Genomic DNA, 18,058 nt, shown 5'->3' with positions numbered 1-18,058 from the left:
GTAATTTTTTGTATTTTTAAAAAGAGACGGGGTTTCACCGTGTTAGCCAGGATGGTCTCGATCTCCTGACTTCGTGATCCACCGACCTTGGCCTCCCAAAGTGCTGGGATTACAGGCGTGAGCCACTGCACCCGGCCTGGTATTTTCATTTCTTAAATCCGGCATCCTTACCCACAGGCCTGACTCTTGCCTTTTCCCTGGGGTTGTATCCTCCTGGCCTAGCCCAGAGCCCACCATTTACAAGGTGCTCAGTAATTGTTCTATATGAATGTACTATCTGCATGCTGTTTTGTATGTTTTTTACTCATCTGAAATTTACATGTATTTATCAGAAATTCCCACACCCACTAAAAACACTTGTTAAAGACAGTTTTTGAAAATATATTATATTGCCCAAACTTCTTTGTTTTCCGTTTCTGCAAAATTGGTATAGTAGGAGTATCTACCCTCATCACATTTTGACAATTAGAAGAGTTAATGGAAAAGTAAAAGTAAAGTTTTGCACCGTGCCCGGCCCACTAGGACGCTCAATAAACTTCAGTTCTTTATTAAATGAAGCCTGTGCACCATTTTAGCGTAAAGCAAAAAAAGCGCGTCTGTAAAGAACGGGTGGGGGTAGAGAAAACGGTTAGAAAGGTCTGCCGATCCAATACCGAGGGCCCGGGAAAAAGGGAGGAGAGAAGGGTGAATGACAGAGGAGCCAGCCAATGGGGAGACTGGGAACTACTTCCCCCCTCCCTTTGCGTTTCAAATTCTAAGCTCCGTTTCCATCCGGGTCCTTCAGCCTCGTTCCCGGGCAGTATAAAGTTTGCTGTCTCCTTTGTTCGCCCTCGTTGCGCAGTAGTGCTAGCGGCTTCGCGGTTCGGTCCTCGCACCCGGCAGCCGCCACTGGTGCTGAGCTGCTAGGAAGCCCCTATCGGCGAGCTCGTTGGAGCTTGAACCCATTGTCACCCCTCCGGTACGTGTCTCCTTTCCTCAGTCCGTTTTTCGTGACACTCTCCCCGTGTTAGGACTGGGGATTATATCTCCCTGGAGATGGGGGTGGCGGGCGCCATTTTAAGAACCCAAAGGTTCCGACCTATTTAAATAAAGCTGAGGGGGTCGAGGGAAAACAAATGAGGGGGCCCGTTTGGTTGTATGCTTCTCGAGAAAGTTTGGCTGCCGTCTGCGGGAGTTGGTAGCGGAGGTCGGGGCTTTGTAGGCTGGAGCGGGGCGAGGAGCGACCGTACCACGGCGATACCTGCATTGGTATGGCGCTGGCGCTAATGATGGGCATGTGGACTTCCATGCGGGCTGCGGGCTTCGTATTCATTGGCGGCCCCGGAGAAGAAGCCCTCTGAATGTTCCCAGCCAATGTTGGTGGTAAAAGTTAGTCCCCTGACCAGTGTCGGTGGTTCTGGGTTGAATCCAAGTGTCGCCATTTTGTCTTTTACACGCGGTTTTTAATGACGAGTTTTAATTAGGTTCCGCTGCAGTCACGGAGTGTCGAGTGTTAGTGTGTGCGTCCGCGTTCCGTTACCTAATAGCAAACGATGTTGACAATTTGTTTTTATGTTTTTCGCCGGATAGTAGAATTTTCGGTAGGGCGGGGGCTGGTGAAGAAGAGGGGCGGCATAACTTGGCTTAAACTTCACATTTCTCCTTGGATTTAGTAGGGAATCCTAATGAGGAAAAGAGGAGTCGTTGGAAGAGGGCTTGGTGTTAAGGTCCTGTGTCTAGCCTGTGACCTTGGGAGTCTTTTAAAACCATCGTTAGGAAGGGTGTGATGAGTAATTGAATCTTTCAAAGGCAAGAGGACTGGAACTAAAAGTTGCTTTTTCAAATGTTAAGCAGCTGTTGCTTAAGAACAGCTAAGGGTGATCAAGGGTAGTGGTAAAAGTTAAGTTGGCCCTTTTAACCAGTTTTATGTAAATTGCACTGTTACTAAGCTACTTAATTCAAATTGCTTCCTACTGTGGCTGAGGCTTAGCTCGTTACCGTTTTCTTTAGTTATTAAGGAACAATGGTTTTAGTGGAAAATATGAGAAATGTGCGAAAGTAAAAGTGTCCAATAAACTTGAGGAACTTTTTGCAGTGAGGTAATACTATTCCTTTTCAACAGACTCACCGGCCCAAAAAAAAAAAAAAATGGTTGAAGCAGATCGCCCAGGAAAGCTCTTCATTGGTGGGCTTAATACGGAAACAAATGAGAAAGCTCTTGAAGCAGTATTTGGCAAATATGGACGAATAGTGGAAGGTGAGTTGTCTGGCAGTACAGGCTGGGCTATTATAATTAAAATATAAGCTATGATGAATTTGATTGCATTGATCGTCTGACATGATAATGTATTTTGTCCTCTAAGAAGTTCTGAGCTTTCTGTTTACACATTTACTTTGGTTATTTCATTTGACCTAGGGTAACACTTTATTTTTCTGAAAACTACTTTTTAGTACTCTTGATGAAAGACCGTGAAACCAACAAATCAAGAGGATTTGCTTTTGTCACCTTTGAAAGCCCAGCAGACGCTAAGGATGCAGCCAGAGACATGAATGGAAAGGTGAGATTGTCTACACAATGGATGATAACCTGTTACTAGTGCATAAAATAACATGTAGTTGCCCAAGTCTGGTCTAGGACAGCTTTTGAGTTTTCGTTTTTTTTCAGTATATACCTGTCTGGGATTCACTCATCCTGTTTGTGATCCTGTTCCAAAGAGTATTCTGTAATTGCAGAACCAAATCTAGTAGTGAGTTATATCTTATGCTCGTAACATTCTCTCAGTTCAGAATAATTATGGCATTACATGGTACTTTTTTTTTTTTTTTGATAGTCTCCCTCCGTTGCCTAGGCTGGAGTGCAATGGTGCAGTGCCCACTGCAGCCTGTCTCCCGAGTTCTAAGCGATTTTTCTGCCTCAGCCCCCCCCCCCCACCCCAGTAGCTGGGATTACAGGCATGCGCGACCACGCCCGGCTAACTTTGTATTTTTAGTAGAGACAGGGTTTCACCATGTTGGCCAGGCTGGTCTCAAACTCCTGACTTCAGGTGATCCAGCTGCCTCAGCCTCCCAAAGTACTGGGATTACAGGTGTGAGACACTGCGAGCCACTGCGCCCAGCCAACATGATACATTTTATCTTGAGATCCATAAGCCATATTTTGATAACTTGGCTTTTGGTTTTGGCTACTAGTTTTGATAACAAGCTGATACCTACTTGGCCTTGTATTAAATTTTACCATACAATAATGCAGTGGGTTCACCTTATGTTTCAATCCAGATCATCAGTATCGGTTTTAAGTATTAAGAATTTTAAGCGGAAAAGCCCCATTTATATAAACTGACTATATTTGCAGTGTTTTTTCTTAGACTAATGAGCAACACTTACCCATAACTGCATTTTGAAGGACCAGTTAGTGTCTTAGTGCATAGTAGATGTGCAAATCATTTTTAAATCTTGATTTAATTTAATCATATCTTTTTTTTTTAGTCATTAGATGGAAAAGCCATCAAGGTGGAACAAGCCACCAAACCATCATTTGAAAGTGGTAGACGTGGACCGCCTCCACCTCCAAGAAGTAGAGGCCCTCCAAGAGGTCTTAGAGGTGGAAGAGGAGGAAGTGGAGGAACCAGGGGACCTCCCTCACGGGGAGGACACATGGGTAATAACTTGCGTGGACCTCGGGTTTGGTGTATAAGTTAGGGACTGCAAGCTCACACCAAGTGGATGCTTTGGTTAAGTCCTTGAGGAAAGGCGCCAACTTTTGAAATTGACAACACTTGTTCATTTACCAAAGTGATTGCCAATTGAAAGCATGGGAAGCATGTTTTAGATTATGGTGTTAAACCGTGGACAGTGTTACTTCTTGTCCAAGTAGTTCACTCTGTAGGAAAGGCATTTAAAAATTGATAGGCCAAGGTGTTGGACATGAAAATGAAATCATTTTTATTTTTTAAAGTTAGCTGGGCGTGGTGGCAGGTGCCTGTAATCCCAGCTACTCGGGAGGCTGAGGCAGAAGAATCACTTGAACTTGGGAGGCAGAGGTTGCAGTGAGCTGAGATCGTGCCACTGTACTCCAGCCTGGGGGAACAGAGCGAGACTCCCTCTCAAAAAAAAAAAAAAATTTTTTTTAAGACTACCTTCAGTTCTTATTTCCCCAGTCTCTATGACTGCACTGCATGCTCCATCAAGTACAAGTGAAACTAGACTACCCAAATCAATAATGGTTTTTTTTTTTTTTTTTGGAAGGGGGGAGAGTTTAGCACTGTTGCCCAGGCTGAAGTGCAGTGGCACGATCTTGGCTCACCACAACCTCTGCCTTCCAGGTTCAGGCGATTGTCCTGCCTCAGCCTCCCGAGTAGCTGGGATTATGGGCATGCACCACCACACCTGGATTTTTGTATTTTTAGTAGAGACAGGATTTTACCGTGTTAGACTGGTCTTGAACTCCTGACCTCAGGTGATCCGCCCGCCTTGGCCTCCCAAAGTGCTGGGATTACAGGCGTGAGCCATCGTGCCCGGCCCAATAATGGTCATATTCTTGATGAAGCAAAGAAAACTTTTATAGTGGCCGAGCCTGGTGGCTCACACCTGCAATCCCAGCACTTTGTGAGGCTGAGGCAGGCGGATCACAAGGTCAGGAGTTCGAGACCAGCCTGGCCAGCATGGTGAAATCCTGTCTCTACTTAAAAAAAAACCACCAAAAATTAGCTGGGTATGGTGGCGCACACCTGTAATCCCAGCTACTCGGGAGGCTGAGGCAGGAGAATTGCTTGAACCCAGGAGGCAGAGGTTGCAGTGAGCCGAGATGAAGCCACTGCACTCCAGCCTGGGCGACAGTGAGACTCTTCAAAAAAAAAAAAAAAAAAAAAAAAACTTTTATATCTTTCTTGATTCTTGTGAGTAGTAATATTTTTCTTTTCTATTTTTGATGCAGATGACGGTGGATATTCCATGAATTTTAACATGAGTTCTTCCAGGGGACCACTCCCAGTAAAAAGAGGACCACCACCAAGAAGTGGGGGTCCTCCTCCTAAGAGATCTGCACCTTCAGGACCAGTTCGCAGTAGCAGTGGAATGGGAGGAAGAGGTGAATGTTCCATGTATGATGATCTGTGCTACTACCGTAACACAAAGAATTGAGAGGTGAATGATGCTTAAAATTTTAATTGGCCAGGCGTGGTGGCTCACGCCCGTAATCCTAGCACTTTGGGAGGCCGAGGCAGACGGATCACGGTGTCAAGAGATCAAGACCATCCTGGCCAATGTGGTGAAACCCCGTCTCTACTAAAAAATACAAAAATTAGCTGGGTGTAGGGCGGGTTCCTGTAATCCCCGCTACTTGGGAGGCTGAGGCAGGAGAATTGTTTGAACCTGGGAGGCAGAGGTTGCAGGGAACCGAGATCATGCCACTGCCCTCCAGCCTGGCAACAGAGTGAGATTCTGTCTCCAAAAAAAAAAAACTTTATTCATGGAGTCTGGGTGCGGTGGCTCACGCCTGTAATCTTGACACTTTGGGAGGCTGAGGTGGGCAGATCATGAGGCCCGGAGTTCGAGGCCAGTCTGGCCAACGTGGTGAAACCCTGTCTCTACTAAAGATACAAAAGTTAGCTGGGCGTGGTGGTGGGCACCTGTAATCCCAGCTACTCGGGAGGCTGAGGCAGGAGAATCACTTGAACCCAGAAGGCAGAGGTTGCAGTGAGCCAAGATTGCGCGACTGCACTCCAGCCTGGGTGACAGAGCGAGACTCCCATCTCAAAAAAAAAAAAAAAAAAAAAACCTAGTCATGTGTTCTAGGTGATTAGATAAATGGAATTAGCACTGAAAAAAATTTAAAATGTGAATGGGAAATTGTAGAAAATAAAATTAGGTGATCTAGCCTCCGTAATGTCATCTTTGAAGTCAGTCTCATTATTTTTCATATCCTGAATGTAAGTTCACGTTATAACTTTTTTCTCTGGCTATGTTTAAAAAAATGATATTTTTCCTTAAGCTCCTGTATCACGTGGAAGAGATAGTTACGGAGGTCCACCTCGAAGGGAACCGCTGCCCTCTCGTAGAGATGTTTATTTGTCCCCAAGAGATGACGGGTATTCTACTAAAGACAGGTAATAGAAAAGTGCAGCTTTTTAAATTAATAATTAAGGTTGAAGGAAAGCTTATCAAAAGCATAAACCAAAACTTTTGCTTTGTAGCTATTCAAGCAGAGATTACCCAAGTTCTCGTGATACTAGAGATTATGCACCACCACCACGAGATTACACTTACCGTGATTATGGTCATTCCAGTTCACGTGATGACTATCCATCAAGAGGATATAGGTAAGTGACTTTGCTTCTGTGGCTTACATGTAAGAAAAGTTGCAATGAAAGTTGATTCTCTGGGACTTAAAGGTTTCTCTTTAATTTAGCGATAGAGATGGATATGGTCGTGATCGTGACTATTCAGATCATCCAAGTGGAGGTTCCTACAGAGATTCATATGAGAGTTATGGTAAGATACTGGTTAAGGGTCTTTAGTATCACCAGCTTGAGTTTTTAGGTTCGTGAGCCAGTTTATTAGGCTGTGTGGTGCTTGCTTTTAAAGGGATGTTTGCTTGCTTTTAAAGGGGTAACTTTATCAGCTGGGCTTTTCCTAGTTTTGTGAGGGGCTTTTTTTGTTTTTCTAAGTTTCTTTTGAGGCTGTTTGCTTGCTTTGGAGGGGATTTTGCTTGCTTAAATTGGCAGCCTTATGTGTTTTCCCCCAACAGTGAAAATACAATTTAAAAATTTTATTAACAAGATCAAATATTTACCATTGCAATATGAAGGCAAGTTCTACAGTTCAAAATTGCAACTTATCACTGGAAAGTGGCTGAGTGTCTACTATAAAATAACAAGCTCTCTGGAATATCCTCTTGAAATACACACCGTCTTCAGTCTTTTCAAACAAACATTAAAATGAATCCAATTCCATATCTCAGCAGATGAGCAAATCCCTGTTATGGCCAGCAATGGCAGAGTTTAAAACCTCCCACCCAGTTGAGAAAGTAAACTTTTAATACAAGAATTCTGTAAATTCAGATTTAAAATGTTGTATATATACAATTTATAGTGTTGCCATATTACCTGACCATTGACCCTGCAGGTAACTCACGTAGTGCTCCACCTACACGAGGGCCCCCGCCATCTTATGGTGGAAGCAGTCGCTATGATGATTACAGCAGCTCACGTGACGGATATGGTGGAAGTCGAGACAGTTACTCAAGCAGCCGAAGTGATCTCTACTCAAGTGGTCGTGATCGGGTTGGCAGACAAGAAAGAGGGCTTCCCCCTTCTATGGAAAGGGGGTACCCTCCTCCACGTGATTCCTACAGCAGTTCAAGCCGCGGAGCACCAAGAGGTGGTGGCCGTGGAGGAAGCCGATCTGATAGAGGGGGAGGCAGAAGCAGATACTAGAAACAAACAAAACTTTGGACCAAAATCCCAGTTCAAAGAAACAAAAAGTGGAAACTATTCTATCATAACTACCCAAGGACTACTAAAAGGAAAAATTGTGTTACTTTTTTTAAATTCCCTGTTAAGTTCCCCTCCATAATTTTTATGTTCTTGTGAGGAAAAAAGTAAAACATGTTTAATTTTATTTGACTTTCGCATTGCTTTTCAACAAGCAAATGTTAAATGTGTTAAGACTTGTACTAGTGTTGTAACTTTCCAAGTAAAAGTATCCCCTAAAGGCCACTTCCTATCTGATTTTTCCCAGCAAAATGAGGCAGGCAATTCTAAGATCTTCCACAAAACATCTAGCCATCTAAAATGGAGAGATGAATCATTCTACCTATACAAACAAGCTAGCTATTAGAGGGTGGTTGGGGTATGCTACTCATAAGATTTCAGGGTGTCTTCCAACTGAAATCTCAATGTTCTCAGTATGAAAAACCTGAAATCACATGCCTATGTAAGGAAAGTGCTATTCACCCAGTAAACCCAAAAAAGCAAATGGATAATGCTGGCCATTTTGCCTTTCTGACGTTTCCTTGGGAATCTGCAAGAACCTCCCCTTTCCCTTCCCCCAATAAGACCATTTAAGTGTGTGTTAAACAACTACAGAATACTAAATAAAAAGTTTGGCCAAAACCAACCATGAAGCTGCAAAGGTGCTTGCTCTTACTGTTTCAAATTTTTGCAACTCTGTAGTGTCTCACTTTTAAAGGAACAGCTTGATTGCAAAGGAGAAAATAGATAAGCAATGAAGTTATCTCCAACTTCCTAAAGGCTTATGACTTCTAAAAAGTGAATCTATCAGCATTCCACATCAGATTTAAAGCATCAAATGCCTGTGAAACAGCAAAGATGGTAAGCAAAGCAAACTAGTTTTTCCGTCTAAGTCGAAATTGAACACTTACCTTCCTCATAGTACAGTGAAACATACTGTACCTCAAGGCAATGGAAATGCCTTCTAGATTAAAAAAAACTTTTGGAAAAAAGAAATATTCAATAGCGTATTAGAAGTCCTCCAAATTCAACACTTGGATTTTTTTTTTTTTTTTTTAAAGCATGTGTGACACTTAAAGGCTTTATTAATAGAGCTGTTGTTTACCAATGGCGATCTGGGGCTTGGGAGGGGGTATTTTTTTCAAAGTCCATTTTTGATGAAGACCTTTAAACATGCTTCATATGTTTTTAACATTTTTTTCAAATTAGTCTTTTAGTCAATATAGGAAATGGCTTAAGTTTGGGGTCCCCCTTTTTACCCCTGTAAGCCATTGCAAACTTGACATTTAGTTGGATGCCTGACTTGTTTTTAGTTCTATGAAACTACACTGTATGGAGAAAATCTATTGCAAGTGGTCTTTAAAAAGCAAAACCTGAGGCAGCATGACCCAGGTCCAGCCATGAAGTTGAAAAAGATGCTCTTGAATATAGTAAACTTGAAGACCTCCAACTAAAAATCCTTATACTGCACTTATTCCTTCAAATAAGTTTTGTTCGTTCAACTTATGGATTTAACGTGGCAGTGCACCATTGGAACAGAATGACAATCCATAAGCCATGCAACTTAACCATTTAAGCCATTCCAGTCCATCCCGAGCCAGTGAATCTTCCACTACTTAAGAGAAATAGTAGAACATGAAATATATTAAGCTGCAAGTCTGAACTTGCCTTTTCTTTCTGGAAAAGAGGGCAGTAATAGGCAAGTTTTAAAAGAATTTCCTTAAGAGAGATAACTAGTTTTCATTTATTTAACTTTTGCAGGTTGGTGATTTTGCTCATTATGGTCATGGAGTGCTGATTGATTCACAGTAGATAAAGCTGGCAGTAAGAAATGTTAAGGTAAGTGTTGAAAGCAGTGGCCTTTGAAGGTTTAAATGTGTAACTACCATTTAGTTTAGCTGTGACATTGGCAAGTTATTGTGGTCCTCACTTCATCTGTAAAAGAAAACGCTGCTTGGAATTGATGAAGTTAAGTGCTTTAATGTGTAGTGCCTGACACATTCATTGTGAATTTAGAGTGAGGTTACATTTCTGAGTCTGGCTCATTCATGAGATTATTCTTAGCTATTTTTGAACCCATAAAGCTTGCTTATAGCTCTTCATATGCAAGCATTCTCAACAAGGAAGTACACACGTAAGAAGTTTGCTCAGCTGGGCACCATGGCTCATGCCTTTAATCCCAGGACTTTGGGAGGCCAAGGCGGGCAGACCATGAGGTCAGGAGTTCGAGACCAGTCTGGCAAACATGGTGAAACCTCATCTGTACTAGAAAAAAAAAAAAAAAAACACCGGGCGTGGTGGTGTGCGCCTGTAATCCCAGCTACTGGGGAGGCTGAGGCAGAATTGCTTGAACCCAGGAGGCGGAGGTTGCAGTGAGCCGAGATCACGCCATTGCACTCCAGCCTGGGCAACAGCAAGACCCCATCTCAAGAAGAGGAAAAAAAAATTTGCTCAGTGCATTTTGTAAAAGGATATACTTTCGTTGTTACTAGTTAGTGCCTGCTCATTTGCATAGCCACAATACAAATTGACTAAATGTGGAGTTAATGATGCAACTGTGGCTGCAAGTTCCCTGTTTGATTAACATAATTTTATTGACATGACGACATAGTATGTAATTTTAATATTACCTTTTTTTTTTTTTTTTTTTGAGACGGAGTCTTGCTCTGTTGCCCAGGCTGGAGTGCAGTGGCGCGATCTCGGCTCCCTGCAAGCTCCGCCTCCCGGGTTCACGCCATTCTCCTGTGCCTCAGCCTCCCCCAGTAGCTGGGACTACAGGTGCACACTGCCACGCCCGGCTGATTTTTTGTATTTTTAGTAGAGATGGGGTTTTACTGTGTTAGGATGGTCTCGATCTCCTGACCTTGTGATCTGCCTGCCTCGCCTCCCAAAGTGCTGGGATTATAGGCATGAGCCACCGCACCTGGCCGCCTATGGTTGATTTTTTAAGCTTGCGTGGTTTTTTTTTTTTTTTTTCTTCTCTTCTGAGACAGTTTTGCACTTGTTGCCCAGGCTAGAGTGCAATGGTGTGATTTCAGCTCACTGCAACCTCTGCTTCCCAGGTTCAAGTGATTTTCCTGCCTCAGCTTTCCAAGTAGCTGGGATTACAGGTGCCTGCCACTATGTTGGTTATTATTATTATTATTATTTTTTGTATTTTTAGTAGACAGGGTTTCACTGTTGGCCAGGCTGGTCTTGAACCCCTAACCTCAGGTGATCCGCCCGCCTCGACCTCCCAATGTGCTGAGATTATAGGTGTGAGCCACTGCATGCGGCTTTCTTTTTTTTTCTTTCTTTTTTTTTTTTGAGATGGCTTCTCAACTCACTGCCTCTCAGGTTCAAGCGATTCTCCTGCCTCAGACTCCCCAAGTAGCTGGGACTACGGGTGTGCACCACCGTGCCCGGCTAATCTTTGTACTTTTTGTAGAGACAGGGTTTCACTGTGTTGGCCAGGCTGGTCTCAAACTCCTGACCTTGAGTGATCTGCCTGTCTCGGCCTCCCAGTGTTGGGATTACAAGCGTGAGCCACTGCGCCTGCTTGCTTTTTAAAGCAGTTACTTTTATTTTCAGCTAAAGCAACAAAAAAGTATATATTTAAATGATAGTTTGGGGGGAAGTACTTTACAGTAAAACAAATACTATGTAACAGGATCCCATGTTTTTCATTTTACAGAGTTGTTGAAGCAGAAGGCGGCTGATTGTCAATAAGTCACTACAGTTGCATAAGCAGTGCTGTCAGAATTGGTTTGGTGCAGGCAATAGATTTTGCCTTCAGGGGTTCCTGTGGATCTGAGGAAGGCATCAGTGTTGATTAACACTCATAACTAGGGAGTGACTGGTAGTTACTTAAAGCAAGTAATTGACCAAATGGAAAAGGGGAAGTAATTAAGGAAATTGGTAAGTGGAGGTAGTCAGGAAGTTCTTGTGGTTCTTTACATAGATTTTACAGCTTTGGCTTTCATTTTGTTTAGCTAAAGTCATGGGGACAACTCTTCAATTTAGAACTTAAGTTGAATTATAAAAATGATGGATATAAGTGGTAGCTGTATCTAGTGAAGTGTCTGTCAGTAAGTGAAACATTTTTTGGTGGTGGCTTATCCACAAACAGTTTAGTTGTAGAATAAAACTTATGAGTGACATCTGGAAAGTAACCATGCTAAGATGGCAAGCACACTGGAAACAATTAGGCCACTTGGCTTTCTTTTGCTGTATTGTTTTATAAGCCTACTTTACCTCCCAGTCTTGGAAACAAGTTTTAGTTTTTTATTGGTTTGGAGACTAGAGCCAATAGTATAATGTTCTCAAAGGAAACAGACTTGAGTTGTTGGATTAGAGGAACTAACCCAACTTCTATGATTTTTTTGTTTGTTTGTTTTTGTCGTGTAGTTATGGCACTGTCTTATTTGGAACATTTGCAACTAGGGATAATACAACATTTTTAACTCTCATTTGACAACCTACTGCTAATCACAGACCACAAGGGTAATGACCAAATTTATGTGGTTTTTGCACTCCATAGTTGTCTTAGCCCAATCTTTCTATACTCTTACGATTACTTGGGTTAACGCTTCTGTGAGGACCTTCTGGCTCTTGAGATACCCTAAATATTTAAGATATTTAGATATCTTGAAGATAGTATAGGATATAGAGATTGTACCAAATAGGAATATAAGGAGTATGTTAAAATGACCAGATACCTGTTTGATAGTTTACTGACCTAGCAGATGTGTGGAAAAGGAATCAGATCTTGATTCTTCTGGGTTTATACTGGTTGTAAAACAGAATGATACAGAAAATGTTTTCCTTGTTTAACTGGTAGTTGAACATAGAACTTGGGTATTATAGATCACTTTTCACTTTTTGGAATGTTTTGTATTGAAACTTAATAAAACTTTAACATGGCATCTTTTTTTGTGGCAAGGGGCTCTTCTTTACTTTTTAGAAATTAGGGGTTTATGTTTTTAAATGTTTTTCCCATGTCCCCCTCCCCCAAACACTACCTCTGTTGCATTGATGGCACTTAATCAGTTTTGCATGGGAATGTCCAGAGTCATTGAGGCTGTTCCTGTGACTAGGCCTCCTTTATTGAGAGTGAGCTTCAGGGGGAATGTAGATGACTTCATTCAGTCCTCACTCTAAAAGTTAAATGGAAGCACAATCACACACCTAAGAAGCAGAGGCTAAATAAACCAGGAGTCAACTGTAGTGCTTTTATTTAATTCCTGCTTACCTCTTGGGGAAAAACAGGTCAGCAACAACTCAGTTGTGGCTGTGGATTCCAAATACTTTGGGTCAAGCAATGCATATGATAATACGCTTCTGAATTTGCAGTTTTCAGTTTCTCTGCTTTACCTAGTGTCCTGTATATATCTGACTAGTTGATGTTCGTTTGTGTCTAAAACTGGGCATTGCATTTGGGTTATGTAGTCAGTTGAACAGAACTCAGCACATGGAGAAAGAATGCAGCTAAGCATTAAGATGGCAGAGAAAGCCCTAAGTATTGTCATTCTGTAAATAATCTCAGCTCTACACCTGTTTTTTTTGGGGGGTTTATTAATGAGATGGAGTCTCACCATGTCCCCCAGGCTGGAGTGCAGTGGCACCATCTCGGATCGCTGCAACCTCCGCCTCCCGGGTTCAAACAATTGTCCTACCTCAGCCTCCCAAGTAGCTGGGATTACGGGCGTGCGCCACCACACCCAGCTAATTTTTGTGTTTTAGTAGAGATGGGGTTTTCATCATGTTGGCCAGCCTGGTCTTGAACCTCCTGAACTCAAGTGATCTGCCCACCTTGGCCTCCCAAAGTGCTGGGATTACAGGTGTGAGCTACAACGCGCAGCCAGTTCTATACCTATTGTTCCAGGAAAACAGCTCTCTACTCATCCCGTCAATACTTTATGTTGCACATGTCAGTATACTTCCTGAAAAGTAACTTGAACTTTTGTATCAATTAGTTCAACTTTAATCAATTTTTAAGATAACATTTAAATCTGAAATACTCAAGTATTAAGGGTACTGTTTTATGAACTGTGAGAAATGTGTACTCTATCAATGATGGATAATTACCATCATCTCAAAGTACTTGAGTTCTAGCCGTGTATACATCAGTAGTTCCATGTTGCGGAGTATGGTATGCTTTCCCATTCATGGAAACCTGGGCCTTTTCTGGTTTTTGGCTTTTATGCATAAAGTTGCTGTAAATGTTCTCACACTAGGTTTTGTTTTTGTAATTACTGAGATGAAAACGGGTGCGGAATTGCTGAATCAGGATAGATGTACATTTTTTGAGAGATGGCTAGGCATTTTTTCCAAAGTAATATTGTGGAAACACTTAGCCAATGATGTGTGAGTTATTCCATGCCTTGTCAGTATCTGGTGTTACAGTTTAGCCCTTATGGTGAATTTGTGGCTTATCCTCTCAGGAATGAGTAGTACTTGAAAAAAAGTATGGTGAAATGCACTGATCTCATGTACAGTTTGATCAGTCTTGAGAAATGCTTAGCACATCAAGACACAGAACTTAGCTCCGGAAAGTTGTGTGTGCCCCTTCTCAGTCAGTAGACCACCTCCCAACACCAGCAACAAACACTGACCTGATTTCCATCATAAGATATTTTTTGCAAATTTTGATTATGTAAATTCTGTTGATGTAGTTTATGTCTAGCTGCTTACAGAATGTTTTGAGATTCATCCACATAGTTGCATGTATATTCCTTTTATTGCAGAGTAGAGTTGCAGTGCATGAAGTAACTATTGATGGACATCTGGGCTAGTTCCAAGTTTTGGCTATTACAAATACTGCTATGAGTATTCTTGTAGGAGTCTTGGACGTAACAGTTTATTTTTGGTAAATGTCGAGTGGAATTCATGAAGTGACAGGGTAGATAATACAGTAGATCTTCAACATTGTTGAAGATTTCTTGAAGGGTTCTTGGAAACTTTTATAATGAAACCAGCTTTACCATAGGCTAATTGACAAAAGAATTAAGTTCCTGCAACATATTTGTAGTTAAAAGTGTCAAACTTTTTTTGAGACATTGTACTCTGTTGCCCAGGCTGGAGTGTAGTGCTATTATGACTCACTGCAGCCTTGACCTCCTGGACTCAAGCAATCTTCCCACCTCAGCCTCCCAAGTAGCTGGGACTACAGGCGTGTGCTAGCATGCCTGGCTTTTTTTTTTTTTTTTTAAAGAGACGGCGGGGGTCTCCCTTTGTTGCCCAGGCTGGGCTTGAATTTTGCAATCCTTCTTCCGCCTCCCAAAGTTCTGAGATTACAGGTGTGAGCCACTGCGCCTGGCGCCAACTAAAAGCCAAAACACATCTAATACTGAACATTGAAATAAACGTGAGCTGTGCATACGTTTAAGAAAAGTTGAAAAGCTATATAGTTCTTTACCCAGTTACTTAAGAAGAGTTGAAAAGCTATCTAGTTATTTGCCCAGTTATTTCAGTTCAGAGTCTCAGGAAACTAGAACCTATCTAGCCAGCTCAAGGCCAAGGTGGGAACCGATCTTGGCCAGGAGACCATCCCATTGCAGGACATGCTCACACCCACATTCACTTCAGATCGGAACCATTCAGACTTGCAAGTTTACCTTTGGGATATGGGAGGAAACAGGAGTACCCAGAGAGAAAGCCAATGCAGACACGGGAAGGATGTATTAACTCTGCACCCTGGTCCCAGCCAGGAGTTGATTTTTTTTTTTTTTCCTCAACAAAATGATGTTCACTAAAATGACGTTTTTTAAAGATCTGCTGTATGTTTAATTTTTAAGAAACTACCAGAGTTTTCCCAGAGTGGTTGTACCATTTTATGCCCTCAGTAGCATTTTTTTTTTTTTTTTTTTTGAGACGGCCTCTCTGTCGCCTAGGCTGGAGTGCAGTGGCATGATCTTGGCTCACTGCAACCTCTGCCTCCTGGGTTCAAACGATTCTCCTGCTTCAGTCTCCCAAGTAGCTGGGATTACAGGCACCCACCACCACACCCAGCTAATTTTTGTATTTTTAGTAGAGACGAGGTTTCGCCATGTTGGCCAGGTTGGTCTCAAACTGACAGGTGATACACCCTCCTTGGCCTCCCAAGTGCTAGGATTACAGGCATGAGCCACCGTGCCCGGCCTCATTAGCAATTTATGAGAATTCTGGTTCCTCCACAACATCCTTAACAACATGTGCTGCTATTGATCAGTTTCATTTTAACCATTCTGGTGGGTGGGGTAGTATTGATTTTAATTCACATTTCCCTGATGACTAATGATGCTGAGCACTTTTTTAAAAAGGCTTTATTTGGGGATAATTTTAAATTTTCAGAAGTTGCAAAGTAGAGAGTTCTCATACGCATTACCCAATTTCCCCTAATTTTAATATCTTACATTATTATGGTATTTGTCAACTAAGAGATTAACATTGGTATATTACCGTTAACTAAACTCCAGACTAGGTTGGGTGTGATGTCTCATGTTTGTCATCCCAGCATTTTGGGACGCCAAGGTAGACCACTTGAGCCCAGGTGACCAGCCTGGAGAACATAGCAAGACCCACCTCTACAAAAGAATACAAAAATTAGCTGGGTGTGGTGTCAGGAGGCTGAGATGGGAGGATGGCCTGAGCATAGGAAGTTGAGGCTGCAGTGAGCCGTGATGGCACCACTGCACTCCAGCTTGGGTGACAGTGAGACCATGTCTCAAAAAAGACTTTAGATTTCACATATTTTCTACTGTCTTCTCTCCATTGCAGGATCTACTCCAGTATCTCACATTGCACTTCATACTGGGAGTTTTGGTTTTTTTTTCTGAAACGGGGTCTCGCTCTGTCACCCAGGCTGGAGTGCAGTGGCGCAGTCTCGGCTCACTGCAAACTTCACCTCCTGGGTTCAGGCAGTTCTGCTGCAGCCTCCCGAGTAGCTGGGATTACAGGCATCCACCACTATGCTGGACTAATTTAATTTAATTAATTAATTTATTTAGAGGCTGAGTCTCGCTCTGTCACCTAGGCTGGAGTGCAGTGGCACGATCTCCGCTCACTGCAAGCTCCGCCTCCTGGGTTCACGCCATTCTCCTGCCTCAGCCTCCTGAGTAGCTGGGACTACAGGCGCCTGCCACCACGCTCGGCTAATTTTTTGTATTTTTAGTAGAGACGGGGTTTCACCGTGTTAGCCAGGATGGTCTTGATCTCCTGACCTTGTGATCCACCCGCCTTGGCCTCCCAAAGTGCTGGGATTACAGGCGTGAGCCCCCGTGCCCAGCCCATATGCCAGGCTAATTTTTGTATTTTTGCTTTTTTTTTTTTTTTTTTTTTTTTGAGATGGAGTCTTGCTCTGTCGTCCAGGCTGGAGTGCAGTGGCATGCTGTCAGCTCACTGCAACCTCTGCCTCCCGGGTTCAAGCGATTCTCCTGTCTCAGCCTACTGAGTAGCTGGGATTACAGGTATGCGCCACCACGCTCAGCTAATTTTTGTATTTTTAGTAGAGATGGGGTTTCACCATGTTGGTCAGAATGGCCTTGAACTCCTGACCTTGTGATCCACCCACCTCGGCCTCCCAAAGTGCTGGGATTACAGGCGTGAGCCACCTCGCCCGGCAATTTTTGTATTTTTAGTAGAGATGGGGTTTCGCCATGTTGGCCAGGCTGATGGGCAGTTTCTCACGTGCTTAATTAGCCGTGTGTATAACTACTTTCACAAAGTGTCTAAGACTTTTGTCTGTCTTAAAAATTGGGTTGCCTGCTTTTTAAATGTTACAGAATTTCTTTATGTGTTCTGGATACAAATTGTCAGATATGTTACGAATATCTTCTCCCAGTCTGTCTTGCCTATTTTTTATTTTTTTCAATGAGCAAATGAAATCTAATTTAACAAAAATGGTTCTTGGTTTCTGTGACCTAACAAAATTGCCTACTGCCTGGTCATAAATATTTTTTCCTGTCTTCTGGAAGTTTTGTAAGTTTTTTTGTGACTGGGTCTCAAAACCTCATGACAAGGTTTCACCATGTTGCTCAGGCTGGCGTTCAACTCCTGAGCTCAAGGGATCCACGTGCCTAGGCCTCCCAAAGTGCTAAGATTACATACATGAGACACCATGCCTGGACAAGTTTTGTGGTTTTAACTTTTATATTATGTCTGTAATCCATTTTGAATTTTTTTGGGTATGAGGTAGGTGTTGAAATTGATTTTTTCAAATACAGATAGGCCTTTGAGCATCTTTTTTTGAAAAGACTAGCCTCCAGTACTTCAGTATCTTAATAGGAAACATACATACCTGGGTCCATTACTGTACTTAAAAAAATTGATCGGTAATGTCTATGTCTATCCTTACCTTGATTACTGTAGGGTGTTTTTTTTTTTTTTAGACACAGTTTTGCTCTTGTCACCCCAGGCTGGAGTGCAATGGCATGATCTCGGCTCACTGCAACCTCCATCTCCCTGATTCAAGTGATTCTCCTGCCTCAGCCTCCCGAGTAGCTGGGATTACAGGCACCCACCACCACGCCTGGCTAATTTTTGTATTTTTAGTAGAGATGGAGTTTCACCATGTTGGCCAGGCTGGTCTCAAACTCCTGACCTCAGGTGATCCACCAGCCTTGGCTTCCTAAAGTACTGGGATTACAGTCGTG

At 42.6% G+C, this 18,058-nt stretch overlaps 1 protein-coding gene and 1 non-coding gene across 3 annotated transcripts; both read left to right on the top strand.

Annotated features, from left to right (window-relative positions):
* The first annotated feature begins 749 nt into the window (after positions 1-749).
* On the top strand, positions 750-12,352 carry RBMX (RNA binding motif protein X-linked). Of its 2 annotated transcripts, XM_063803832.1 has the most exons (11): positions 750-958; positions 2,102-2,236; positions 2,431-2,537; positions 3,466-3,637; positions 4,913-5,065; positions 5,969-6,083; positions 6,171-6,296; positions 6,386-6,468; positions 7,102-8,309; positions 9,210-9,287; positions 11,122-12,352. In XM_063803832.1, exons 2-9 carry the CDS (start codon positions 2,128-2,130, stop codon positions 7,410-7,412), a joined length of 1,176 nt encoding a protein of 391 aa, XP_063659902.1. In that variant the 5' UTR covers positions 750-958; positions 2,102-2,127; the 3' UTR covers positions 7,413-8,309; positions 9,210-9,287; positions 11,122-12,352.
* Positions 2,284-2,355, top strand: LOC112207196 (small nucleolar RNA SNORD61). The gene has a single exon (XR_002941651.1). It is a non-coding gene; the product is annotated as a small nucleolar RNA SNORD61 (small nucleolar RNA).
* Positions 12,353-18,058: the final 5,706 nt, after the last annotated feature.

The sequence above is a fragment of the Pan troglodytes genome, chromosome X, assembly GCF_028858775.2.
Source record: "Pan troglodytes isolate AG18354 chromosome X, NHGRI_mPanTro3-v2.0_pri, whole genome shotgun sequence".
Taxonomy (NCBI): domain Eukaryota; kingdom Metazoa; phylum Chordata; class Mammalia; order Primates; family Hominidae; genus Pan; species Pan troglodytes.
The sequence above is the reverse complement of the archived record's forward strand: the minus strand, read 5'-3'. Positions and strand labels throughout refer to the sequence as shown.

Coding starts and splice junctions, on each gene's coding strand:
- RBMX (XM_063803832.1), top strand. CDS start 2,128: ATGGTTGAAGCAGATCGCCCAGGAAAGCTCTTCATTGGTGGGCTTAAT. Junction 2,538..3,465: donor CCAGAGACATGAATGGAAAG/GTGAGATTGTCT, acceptor TTTTTTTTTTAG/TCATTAGATGGAAAAGCCAT. Junction 6,297..6,385: donor TATCCATCAAGAGGATATAG/GTAAGTGACTTT, acceptor TCTTTAATTTAG/CGATAGAGATGGATATGGTC.